The 14,429-nt window shown below is 33.9% G+C and overlaps 1 protein-coding gene across 2 annotated transcripts in view; it reads right to left on the reverse strand.

The window, feature by feature from the left end:
• LOC113038818 (dipeptidyl aminopeptidase-like protein 6) overlaps positions 1-14,429 on the reverse strand; it is a 98,064-nt gene that overhangs the window by 28,181 nt on the left and 55,454 nt on the right. For both annotated transcript variants that reach the window (XM_026196510.1, XM_026196518.1), the window contains exons 2-3: positions 7,632-7,746; positions 2,374-2,472 (exon numbers count right to left, since the gene is read on the reverse strand). In XM_026196510.1, the coding sequence (XP_026052295.1) occupies positions 2,374-2,472; positions 7,632-7,746 (214 nt within the window). The remainder of the gene's footprint in view (positions 1-2,373; positions 2,473-7,631; positions 7,747-14,429) is intronic.

Raw genomic sequence — 14,429 nt, forward strand, 5'->3', positions numbered from 1 at the left:
GTAATTATACCTAATTGTACTTCAAGACACTTCCATTGACTATATGACTTAACACACTTTATTACACTTGTTAGAAAGCGCACTTTGTAATCTCATTTTAAAATTTCATTTTTTTTTACATATTTTTAACCATTTTATCACCTTTTGTCATGCTTTACAGAAGTACACTTCTTTTGAGGTGTTGACTAACCAACTAAAGTAAAGTTTTTGATTATAGTCTCAACTGTTTGTTTTTTTATAATATATTTAAAGTTATTACATTTTAATTGTACAAAATAGCAACTTCATCATTGGAAATGTGTTATTACAAATATATTACAATGCATGACATACAAGTTTTAATTGAGATGACAAAAAATATTTATAAATTCTTGTCAGTACATTTGTCAGTGGACTTTAACCGTATTTCAAGACAACAGAATTATGAAAATCCATAAAGATGTACTTAAGTCCTACTTAAGTGGGTCAAAAAAGTTTCCGATAAGAATACAATGAAAAATACTTCTAAAGCATTTATTAATCTTATTATATGTTATTTACTAATACATTATTAAATCAAAAGTTGCTTCTTTTAATATTATTTAATGGGCTTGAGCTAACATGAACGAACAATGAACATTATCAAACTGACTGACAGAAAGGCAGAGAACCCAAGGAGGAGTGGAAGTAGGGCTGTGTGATTAATTGAAATCGTCATTAAATCATGATTTGAGCATGCACGATGCTTTATAGCATGATTTTCTGAGGCCACAGCCTCCAACAGTATGGTATCTGATCCAGTCAGAAAGCAGCGCACCTAAATGGAGCGCGAGAACAGAACAGACTGGGCATATGCTTACATAACGCCAGGTTCACACACTCCGTCTGTGATGCATACGTGTATTTATTCAGAGCCCATGTTAACGCATCAGAGCATTCACTCTGCACATGGTAAAGATGTGAAAGATGTGAAGTTTAGAAATAGAAAGGTGCGAAAATAATTAATATCTAGCACATGAGCATAGAGAGAGTTGTGAGTGCACAGGACGCAGTTTGAGTGAGAGGGAAAACGTTTTAAGTGTGCACACTCTCTCCGTGCGAGATCAGCGTGTATATGAGAATGCTTGTCTGGTTTTGTGACAGAGCAAAGGAAATCTGCATTCGAGCGGAGAGATTCGCGTTCGCGCATTATTTTAAAGAGAAACCATGAAACTAAAAAATACTGAACATATTTGTGACATGAGAAAGAACATATATTTCAAAAACACATTAACTAGTAGCTGGATATGCTGGTCCAAGGTTGTATACCAGTATCTATGAGAGCCTAAAAAGCAAATAAATAAATAAATACACACCTAGATAAATGTAATTGTGTCTTTTTATCTCACAATTTGGAATTTTTAAACTACAAATTGCAAGATATAAACATGCAAATTCTGATATAAAAGATATAAATATATAAAAAAAATAATGTTTCTTTCTTGTGATAATGATTTAATATCTAGCATTTGAGAATTTTTTTTTATTCTGAGATTGCATCTCACAATTCTGACTTTTTTATATATGTAGAAATCCAGACTTTTTCTCAGAACATGGATTTTCTATCTCACAACTGTTTTTGTTTTCTACTATGAAACTAAAAAATAAAAATAATGACTTTTTATCTCACAATTTTACCTTTTTTCTTAAAATTGTGAACATAATTTCAATTCTGAGAAAAGGGACTTTATCTAAGAATTGTGAGGGAAAAAGACAAAATTGTTGTATATAAGCACAGAACTGTGAGAAAATGTCTTAATTGCGAGATAAAAATCACAATTACCTTTTTTAAAATAAACGTTTTCATACTAAACTACTTGAACAAGATTGTCTGCCTTGTCAAAAATAAATACCCAGCTAGAAATCGCATCGAGCAAACCATGTTTACCACTATGTATCATCCGATGATCATAAATTACCAATTTGAACCAGTTTAAGACCATGTACCAGTCTAAACCAGCTTTTTTTTTTACAGGTATGATGTATGTTCAGCAATTAAAATTAATATATAGCTCTATCCAAGTTTTGCAGTCAATACAAGACAATAAAGTAATTCTGGGTCTGTTCTGAAGTCATTTGCTTTAAGTGTATGATGAAAACCCAGTCTCTAAACCAACTTGAAAGAATTCAAGCCTGAACAAAGGAAGAGAAGAATAAGCAATGTAGGGGGAGAAAGTATCTCCACACCTGTCCCTATTAAAAGGGGATTTTCATCTAAAGTACCACAGACATTGCATTCGATCAGATCCTGATGCAGTTTCTTTCTTTGGTGTAATGAGATGATGCAAAAGGTGCTGCATCCACCCACAGCGCTGGCAGCTGAAGAACAGAGAGTCAAACTCATCTGTCACTCACCGCTTATCCATGTGGCCTCAGGGTCATGTGCCTGGAGCTTCCCACTGAAGATGTCCTCAACCGTTACTTTCTTCTTGGAGGCCAGACTGTCATCATCACCTGTGAGCAGAAGATTTGGACAATATTACGAGAACAGACAAGAAAAGAGAAGTTTGTCAAGGCAAGCTGCTTAATAAAGTTTAAAATAGTTGAAATTCTTGAAAGATTATTGTTTTAAATTTACAAAAGTTGTACACAGATGGACAGCTATTCTAATTAGTATGCTTAAATTGATTATATACATATATATAGGTACTTAAAGAGAGTTTCATGAAAATCATGACTACTTTTCACACTTTTTAAAGCGTGCTTTAATGTCAAGTTAAAAGTTTGACTTTGAAGTACATTTAAAGTCATTCTGTTTCATAATATGTATTACTTTAAAGTACACGTATATTTCTGTGTTGACTACCATACTAAAGCACATGCAAAGTACTTTTGCCTGTAGTGTAATTAGATTTTATGTGTAGAAATAATAAATTTTGAATATACTAACCTCCAACCGCATCATGATAAATGTGTAATTGCAAATATAAATACATTAAAATATATTCAGTTTACCATAAATGCTTGTTAGTGCATTCAGCAGTACACTATAACCTAATTTCAAATACAATAAAAATTATGAAATTAAATATAAATATGTACTTAAGTCGTACTAAAATATTTAAAAAATGTGGGTTTAATCTAGCTTGTTTAAATAATTGTATTTCATATAAATGTATTGCATAATCCATTTTGATTTAAAAACAAAATACATTCAACAAGTGTTTGGTGTTTTCAAAAATACAAAAATCATCCCCATTTTTCTTGTTTATAGATTATGATTTACTTGATCTTCTACAATTTTGCTCTTCAAGTTTAAAGGGTTAATTCACCCCCGAGGCATCCTAGGTGTATATGACTCCTCTTTCAGACAAATCCAGTCGGAGTTAAATTAAAAGTTGTCTTTGATCTTTCAAGCTCTATCATTGCAGTCAGCGGGTGTTGTTTTGCTCCAGTCCAAAAGACATGAAATAAAAAGCCCTTCCATAAAAATATGTTTCTCACATGGCTCCGGGGGTGAACAGAGGGCTCCTGTATTGACTCGATAGGGTCGGTGAGTCTCGTGAAAACCAACGTTTGTTAACAGGAGCAAAGAAAGCAAAGTTTCCTTACTTTAGCGAAGGAAAACCAGTCTCCTCTTGGCTTATATCGAAATCCTCTGACATTCTTCTTTACCAATCCTCTCGTTTTGTACTTCTAATTAGTGACTGTTGTTTTGTTTTAATCTCTCCGCTGCGTTTCCGTGTGCGTCACTTCTGAGAAGCGCATGGCCAGAGCAGACCTCATACGTCATTCCCCTGGAAATGCTTCCGTTTATAACTGTGAGCACAAGCTACATTAAATTGATTATTATGTTTTGAATATGGATAGTTTTCTTACAAAAACACATCGATTCGCTACAGGAGGTCTTTGTTCACCCCCCAGAGCTGTGTGAGACACTTTTTTATGGAAGGGCTTTTTATTTCCCATCTTTTGGACTGAAGCAATGCAACACCTGCTGACTGCAACGATAGAGCTTGAAAGATCAAATACAAGTTTTAATATAACTCTGACTGAATACGTCTGAAAGAATAAAGTCATATACACCTAGGATGCATCGGGCGGAGGTGAGTAAAACGCATGGCTACTGGGGCACGGCTACCGGAAACAGCCTCCCTTGGGCTAACGCGAGGTGCAGGGTGAGACTAGCCTCACTAGTGTGTCTCATTCTATTTAGAGCTCTATTGATCCGCACATTGATCTAATCAGCCAGAGGTTTTTTGTTATTAGAAGACTATACGCTCACCCACATAGTTTGTCTCCCTACATAACAAGTATTCATTCAGTATTTTAACACTTTACAACCGGCTTGCAACACTTTGCAAGAGTAGAAGCAAGAAAGGCAAAGTGAAATGACCATCCATTTCTTATAGTTATAATCATTATCCTTAGCTAAAAAAAAACAACAACCAATAAACATATAATAAATCTGTAATTCACTTAAAAAAGTCATGGCAATTTACATTACATTAAAAACTTATTTTAAAAAAATGGAAATGTTGTGGGTTGAAGTAAAATGATGAAAACTAAAATAATAAAGCTATATATATATAATTAATAATGACAAAAAATGAAAATAAAACTGCCACTTTTAGATGACTCTCTGCAAGCCCCACACAAAAGGGCAAGGGTTAAAAAAAGAGTTCACTCATTCCTTCAGGCGACCCTAATTTAGGCTCTTTAACAACTGATCCATGTTTGCATATTCTAACACTTTTGTTAAAAAAATATATATATAATAAAATAATTGAACTCTGGGGAAACATTGTGGCCCACTTTTCCTGTGTTGAAGTACAGTCAAATAAATACATGCTATACTAATTACCCTGGAAAATCACTATAATTGAACCCATAACCAGGAATATTTTGGATGCAGCAGCTGCTTGGCATCTTCATCACCTTGTATCTCCCGCTTTAACAACAAAGTTTTACACTGGTACAAAATTATCATTGAAGTGTAGAGCAATAACTGTCATAAAAAAATAGGACCTCCCAGTGGTCCTATTGCCTTTTGCAGAAATACACCACTCCCGGTAAGAAACAACCAATCAGAGCTGCGGTCCGTAACCTTTTTTTGTGTTCAAAATGTACAAAATGTATACAATAAGCGAGTACACCATGAATCCATTTTCGAAACCGTGTTTTTAGCCTGTCGTACATCACTAAGGTACACCTATATTCTGACTATTTTAGATTCCTTCGGGAAGGTCCCGCGGCAGAGTAGGCCAGTACCTTTGTGATTCTTCATAGACATAAACAGAGATAATTAGCTCCAGCTACAATTTTCTTCCGCAAGATGGAAGCAGTTCTGTTTATTAACCGCTAGAGCGTCAAAAGTTACCGACTGCAGCTTTAACCCATCCAAAGTGCACACACACAGCAGTGAACACAAACACACACCCAGAGCAGTGGGCAGCCATTTATGCTGCGGCACCCAGGGAGCGGTTGGGGGTTCTGTGCTTTCCTCAATATACAACTCTGTCATGATATCAGTGTTAATTTCGTTGACGAAGACTATGACGAAAAATATTCGTCAACTAACCTTTTGCACGGACGAAAACTAAATAAAAACTAAATAAAAAGTCAGATATGATGACGAAAAACGTGACGAAATATAACTGACACTTTAGTCAACGAATAAAAATGAGACGAAAATATATGGGAGGGACGAATGGAGAAGAGATCCAATCAGAGCGAATCTTTGAGGGTAGGTTGATCTATGCAGAAGCAGCTGAGCCATTATAAAAAGCCGCGGCAAATGCAAGCGCCACAGCTAAACAAACGCAGCAGCAGTTACACAGAAAAGAGAACATAGATGATTTTGCAGAAATTCACACAGTTTCGAAGACGTTTTCATAACAGTTAAGTTGTTTACACAGGGAACTACACTGCGACCTTTTGAAATGGCATTGCGACCCAAATTTTTATGGGGTCGTAAATGTATCACTGATCATTTTTGTACCTACTTATGTGTAATGCTATGTTTTCATATGAGCATTTATTAAAACAGAAATATGTAAGAATACGTTTTATAACGTGCTCCAAGCATTCAACACATCAAGTTGGCTTCAGCCCCGCGCTGCGGGAAAGTTGAACTGAGCAGCTGGTTACTCGCGCAACACTGAACCGAGCTCTCCTTCAGGACGTTTGCGTCCTCCTGCACCTGAACGAACAAATACAAATCGCATTTTAAATAAACATAAGAAAAAGAGCGAAAAGTGAAAGAGCTCAATTCAGCAGCGCGGTGTTCAGGGAGCAAGCAGAGACGCGTCTCAAAGTCTTCTTGCTTTTGTACCGACAACAAATACATACTAAATATGTCGAAATACCCGTCTTGGAAAGTGTGTTCGAAAAGGTCTGTAGTTGTGTCTTCAGTGAAAGTAAAGAGTTGGAAAGAAATCGGATGTGTATCTTTATAATGGATGCATTTGTCTCTTAAAGTGACCGCGCCTAATTTACTAGCTCTGCTGTCAGTGTCTTTAATGTATGAAAATGAAAGTAAATCACTCACTGCTCTTGATTAAATTACTTTGTAGTTTTAACAAGAATTTATCCAAAGTCAATCCAAAAATCAGATCGAATAGATTATATTGTTTTACTAGTGACTAAAAAATAAAAAAATAAAAAAATTATTAGGGACCTGAGCATGTTTTGCTTAAGTGTTTCTTTCTTTAATTGCTAATGCAACCTTTTCACACCACAGACTGAACCAAATTAAGCATTGCATCAGACATTATCAAGATGAATTTGTTGTTTCTTACACAACCCTGAGTTATTGTCATATTTTATTACCAATTTCTAAACTACAGCAGATAAACTGTGATATTGTAAGAAACGTTGAAGGTGTCTGAATACATTTTGGTTTGATTGTGTATTTTATTTTACAGTGAAGACTATGCAGTGCTATTTTAAATGAACAAAAACAAACTTAAAAAATGTAAACTTTGTGTAAATATCACAAATAAAGAAATAGAATGAACATACAATACAAATATAATATAGGTGGTTGTCTATTTCAATAATACTGTACTTCATCTTGAAAGAATGTCATATGCATTGCATATCAATCCGAATTTGCTGTCAAAATTAACACTGCATGATATTGCTGGCCCAAAATTCAAACCCACAACCCTAGGGTTAGAAGTCAAACCCTCTAACCACTAGGCCACGACTTCCCCATTTTATGCCATCCTGAACATGAACCGCTCCTGTGTTTCATCTTTAAAATGAGAAGTAAATAGGATGGCAAACAACGCACAAAAACTACCTGTGATGTTTTGCCAAATGCATATATGACTATAAACATTAATACATTAAGAATGTATTCCCAATTAGATCTCAACATGACCTACATTACAGTCCCATTATTCATTAGAGGGATAGCTTTGATCTAAACCAGAAAACTAAATGGATTAGTAAACAATGATAATAGGCAAGTAGACAGCCCTAAACATACTTACTAGTATATTTACATTGTACAATCAGAGATTATACTAACCATATACACAGATCTAACAATGCAGGTTTATGAAAGAAATACACATGTCAGGAATCAGGACACAATTACCTTTTGTTTGCATATTAGACTTGTATTTATGATTAAATGTGAGAGGCATGCAGACAGCATCACTCACTTGGTGAGAGTAGAATGACGGAAGTGACGATCAGAGAGCAGATGGCCAGGATGACCAGCAGGGCGATGGCGATTCCCTTCCAGTTCCTCTGCTGAGGGCTGCTGCCAACCAGCTCCTGTCAAACACACAAGCACAGACATGTAAATGCTTAAAGCTGTAAGAATTTTTAAGTCAAAATGCATACTCCTAACCAAGTTTATTGCTCATTTACTACTATAAATATGACATTTGAGAATCTAGGCACCATTAAAATATTTAGATCAGTCTGCTCAGATCCGCCAATCATCCTGGCATGAAAAATGACAAATATCGGCAAGGCCGATATATCGGTCGACCACTATTTAATAGCCTAATTTGAAAGACCTTAATGTTTATTGTGATGTCTTCTCAGAATCATATTTTCTGTAAAAAAAAAAAAATATTAGACACATTAATAAAACCCACAATTATCAAACAAAAGTACTTTTATTTAAAATAATTTCCATGCAAAGGTTTATTTGCTTTTAAACCAACAGGACAAAAAAAGGTTAAAACCAGAAACTACTGTATGATGTTCTATTAAACTAATATATATATATATATATAAAACATTTACATTTTTTGTATTTTTTTTTAAACTTTTATTTCTCTTTTTTGAAAATCACTGTAGTCTGTGACTGTCAGTGACTGTGCCTAAGCATGAACTTGTGAATAAATCATAATTCGTCAATAACTTTCATACTAACATTTATTCTAAATGCACATAAAAAATAATAAAAAATTGTAGGAACAACTAAAATCACACATAGACATAAATACAATACACTGGGTGGTTTTATGAATGTGAAATAATCCATGCAATTATAAATTAATAAATCCCACTGCTTTAATGTCTGAGAGTGGTTTAGAAACAAGAAAGAACACACAGTAATGTACAGCAGTTAGCCTTAATTACAATCTCACCATCTCATCCGACCCCAATGATGTAAAAAAATATATGATGTGCACAAATTCCTCTCTATCTAGTGCCCAATTAAAGCAGTTCATTGCTATGGGAGCATTTACAAAACTACTGCTAATGAAACAGCTCCTCTTCTGAAATGCCATTACAGCTGTATTGACATTAATGCAGATGCACTTAGAAAAGACAAGCCACAAACACACAGTGTTCAGAAACAGAATGTCAACACACCATTTTACACTTAATGCTGAAATCTATCTGTGTCCAAATAAAGACCAAGTGTAGCTAGTGTGCTTTTGCTAAAATGACTTTCCTAAAAGCCATAGAGGTAATTTTACAGAACTGAGTCTTGAATCAAACTTAAGTATAATCTTGTCAAGGCTGGAGCGAGGTGGTCACCTCAAATGAACTTAGGTCTAGTATGGTATTAGTTTTGCATCAAGAGAAGCTAAAACACAATATTATTTCATTTGTTAGCTAAAGAGAGACACTGAATGTTGAGAAAACTCTGAACATATTATTTATTTTTTTGTAATATATCATATTTAACATAACATTAACGTAACATTGATTATATTTTCAGCAAAGCATAAGAGCATAGCACTCATTTTAAAAGAATTTACATCACCAGGGATTCTGATTTTCTATGACTTTTCATTCTTGTATGTTTCATTATTGTTATTTTCTTAACAGGAATAATATTTTAGTAAAACATTGTCAGAGGTTTATATTCGAGAATTTGATTCTTTATTATTTATTTATCTTTTTCATTATAATATCAGGATTTAAATTAACTTTTTTCCTGGTAAAAAAAAAAACACTAAATTAATTTTACTTCAGGAATCAGAGATATGTTAATAATAATAATATAAAAAAACATGTATTCAACTAATTTATGTATGATGTAGTGATTTTTATGTTGTGTTATATTTTTAAAAGAAATTAATGCTTTTATTCAAGGCAATGCAAGGCAAGGCAAGTTTATTTATATGGCACATTTCATACACAATAGTAATTCAAAGTACTTAACGTAAAAGAAAGTAAAATAATAATGAAAAATAAAAAACTTAATTAAAAACAAGCAATATTAAAACTTTGGATCTAGAGGCTGAGGATTGAGAAAAGGAGGAGCCCGTCTCGGATCCATTCGCTAAATCCACTTGCGATCCCAATGACAACAGTCTACGCTGTGCCTCAGCAACAGAGGGACCACTGCCAGCAGGATCGTGAGCAAAGAACACAACCTCAGTAATGTCGTTCACTCACCAAAGATTTAAACTTTACTTTAGACATACTGAATGAATGAATGAATGCTTGTGACTGACAGACAACAGTAAATAGGGCTGACACATACACAGAGCACTACTGAAGAGCAGAAGCTAACTTGACTTCCGGATGCGCATTCATACTTCCTGGTTGCTCATGTCGCCCCTGTTGTGAAGTCTCGCTGCTCCAATGGGCTGTTTTTACACATACTTCAGAACGCGGTCACACAGGGGCATTTCCAAAGCATTTCTCCACACAGCTCGAGTTACTGAAGGGGAATTCTATTTATTAAATGGGAAATGGACTGCATTTATATAGCGCTTTCAACAGACCACATGGCCATCCAAAGCGCTTTACAATTTGCCTCACATTCACCCATTCATTCACACACCAATTGCAGTGTCAGCCATTCAAGGCGCCATGAGCAGCTGGGTTTAGGTGTCCTGCTCAAGGACACCTCGACACTTGGTCAAGTGGAGCCGGGGATTGAACCACCAACCTTCCGGTTTGTAGACAAACTACATGAACCACTGAGCCACTGCCGTCCCTATTAAAGAAAACTGAAAATTTGCATCGCAGTTTCCACAAAACTGTTTCTTTAGCAGCAAATCAGCATTTTAGAATGATTTCTGAAGCATCATGTGACACTGAAGATTGGAGTAATGATGCTGAAAATACAGCTTTAATGAAAGGAATAAATTAATAAAATAAATTAATAAAATAAAAAAAGAAATTAAAAAAAACATATTTAAATACAAAACAGTTCCTTTACACTGTAATATTTTTTTACACAATTCCTGTTGCTACTGCATTTTGAACAAATAAGCACAGCCTTGCTGACCTTAAGAGACTTTCAAAAACAAAGTGAGAGAGTGTGTTGCGGTTCATCTAACCATTCCTCACTGATCAGATTAAATAAACATACAGTACATTCACTTATGTAATGGCCCTGAGTGGCACATGAAAGAAGAATGAGCTATTTCTCATAATTAGCTGTTTTATAACACAGATCATTGTTTTACCATGGAAACGTCCATGTAAAACTGAAGAAGGTTGATTGTCTCCATTACCTCTTCACACGATATGGTTCACTGAACAGCCTGACAGCTTACAATTCAATTCACACAGATGAATTCATAAATACAGCTGTTGCTATCTAAACTATCACCTTGAAAATATTGATTTTGCTCGCCCCACACAACACACAGACTAGATTAAAACAGAAAAAAAATCACTGTAGGTGGGTTATTTTGACCTAGCAACCAAATAGAACTTCCTAGCAACCAAACCAAAATGCTATAAAAGCCACCCAGCAATGTGGCAGTTCAGTAGTTTTCTATAGAAAATGTTAAAAACATAGTTTAACATTAAATATGAAAGAAATAGATAACAAGTTGAACAAAGGTAGTATGGACAATAAGCAAATTTACAGTTCAAATTTAAATAATATTTCTTAAAAACAGCCCTGACCATGTTAACATTGAAATAAACCATGCTGACTTCTTTGCATATGTGTAATGTCTGTATAAGCTTGCATTCTGCTCAATCTCAAACTTAAATGTTTATCTGAAATAGAAGAAAAAGACGCAATGTCAAGGCAAATCAGGCAAGTCATCTTTAATTTCAGAATCCAATATTCTCAACACTAAATCAACAGCTTCATGCTGAACTTGTCTGAGATAAGAACACTGTCGGTGATAAATAAAATGATGCCGTTTGTGTGCTTTGACTTGAAAGGGAGAACTGCAGCATTGTGCTGTTTGCTTGAGCTGGAACTATCAATGTCATTTGCTAAATTTCAACAGCTGCTTAATTAATGAGCAAAATCACAGGATATTACGCATGAGCCAATGTACAAAATTTTACCATCCCTGATTGAATCTTTTCATTTCATGCTTTCATGCTAAACGACAGGGTCCATGGGGAAATCAAACTATAAAATGTAGGACACATAGTACTTTTCCATCTCCATCCATACATCTCACTTTTCTTTTTAGAGGACTGTGAACACCTTAATCTTGAATAATTTTGCATCTTTTCAAAGATATTCCTTGGTTTTCCAGCAATCACTCTCAGGAAATGAAAAATATAATGGCTTGGAATCCATTATGACTGTACTGTACAGGTATATCCCATTAAAGCAAGGCATGCAGAAAGAATGACGCAGGTCTTAATGAATGGTGTGTTTCAAGGTTATTTCTGCTCTATACCTGTGACCTACAGTATATGTAACAGCAGGCATCTTCAAAATGGCTTGTATTTTGTGGAGTCACATATTTGATGTACTACTGTCATTTTCAGAACTGAAAAATTCCTACTCTGTGAAAAAAAAAAAAAAAAAGCATTCGTTGACCTATAAAAACATTTAGGCCTACACATGTTGGGTGATCAAAACCTTCCATCAGTACATTAATGTGCATTTTGGGATATCAGAAACACTATGATTTTGATAAAATTCCCTAAAACATAAATACATTCATTGATCTGAATCAGACAAAGCCATGTGACCCTGCCTGAACAAGTCATGTGACTCACTGTACAGTATAATGGATCCCAACATTACAAACACGTATCTGAGGTTTGCTTTTAACCTTCTGTCTTTGTTCTTCAAATCTGCATATACATATATAAAACTAATATATACTAACATATAAAATATACTGAATGAATAGGTTGAGTGAATAATTCAATGACTCTAATAAATTCATAAAGACAGCCACCTGGTCTGTTTCTGAAGGAATCAGATTCAGTGTGTCGATAGTTGCCATCAACTGTTCATGACAATGTAACCTACAAAATGAGTCACTAAATATTAAAAACAAATTGTGCTGCTGGACTTTATCTTATCTTTAATATCAGGACCATACCATGCCAGACCATTAGGACCATTTCTTGTATAACATAGGCTATAATAGATGTATAGTACATTTGTTTAGTTTAGGGGTCTCTTTCACTCATATTCAGCTGCTGTTTTTACATGCTGAAAACTGAATCTACTCATTCTCACTATCACAACAAAACTCTCCATGATTTCAAAGGGCCACAGTGAAATCTATTGTCCCAGTACAAAACATTGCAGTGAGGCATGTAGGCAGGGCAGAGCACAACAATCACTTGACAGATGGGTTAAATAACAATCACCACCTTATTATAACAAAGAGCACATACAGGCTGAAATATAGAAGCTAATGTTTGTGCTATTGTTCAGATTAAATTAAAAAGTAAATTTGCTCTCCTTACGTCATGGATAACATTTACTGATAAAATGCAAAGCCTGAATGCACTGTAAGTCACTGTGGATAAGAGCATCTGCTAAATACACAATTTAAATGTGTATTTACATTTTTAGGCATATATTATAGATGTGCAATATTCATTCAAACAATTCAGCAGTATTTCCCTGAAACAATTAAAACCACTGAAAACTGGCAGTAAACAGAGATTAGAAGTGATATTCCCAGTTACTGCAGGCTGTCAATTCATTATCCAGGGGCTTTTGCATGAATATGTACGGATTGTACAGAAAATTGTGATCTGCACAAATTTTGTGGTCATTTATGCTGTTACCTGACAACAGGATAATAAATAATCATCGGTGAGTGCAATACATTTTTTGATATTTCTTATCATAGTCAACACAGACAATTTAAATACCACAAATCTATGCAAATGAAAATTTTTAACTGTTCAAATATAATATGATATATATTTTATTAAATAATATGTTATACATGTATGCAAGTATAATATAGATTTTCATATGAAATACCATATATCAAATATTATATTTATTATAATATATAATATAATAAATATTATATTTGTTATTTTCTATAAACATATTTTATCATATTTGATAGTATATATAAATATATTTATTATGAAACATCATATATATATATATTTGTTTTTATTATATGTTTTTAAAATTTAAATTATCATTAAATATGATATAGATGTTTGAAAGTGCAATACAAGACTGCAGTGTTCAGTTAATTTTAAATATTATCAAATAATTTGTTAAAAATGTAAGTATAATATATCTGAATATAACATATTGTATGCAGTTGTTTTATATATTTATCATTTTAAATATAATCTATATTAAATATTTCATTATAATCTATCTATCTCTCTCTCTCTCTCTCTCTCTCTCTCTCTATATATATATATATATATATACACACACACACACACACACACACACACACACACACACACACACACAGGTGCTGGTCATATAATTAGAGTATCATCAAAAAGTAGATTTATTTCACTAATTCCATTCAAAAACTGAAACTTGTATATTATATTAATTCATTACACACAGACTGATACATTTCAAATGTTTATTCTTTTAATTTTGATGATTATAACTGACAACTAAGGAAAATCCCAAATTCAGTATCTCAGAAAATTAGAATATTGTGAAAAGGTTGAACATTGAAGACACCTGGTGCCACACTCTAATCAGCGAATTAACTCAAAACACCTACAAAGCCTTTAAATGTTCTCTCAGTCTAGTCCTGTAGGATACACAATCATGCTGTTGGACAGTGTTTTCTCTACTTCCTGTTGGCCTTCTGTAGCTA

Source organism: Carassius auratus, chromosome 2 (assembly GCF_003368295.1).
Source record: "Carassius auratus strain Wakin chromosome 2, ASM336829v1, whole genome shotgun sequence".
NCBI classification, from domain to species: domain Eukaryota; kingdom Metazoa; phylum Chordata; class Actinopteri; order Cypriniformes; family Cyprinidae; genus Carassius; species Carassius auratus.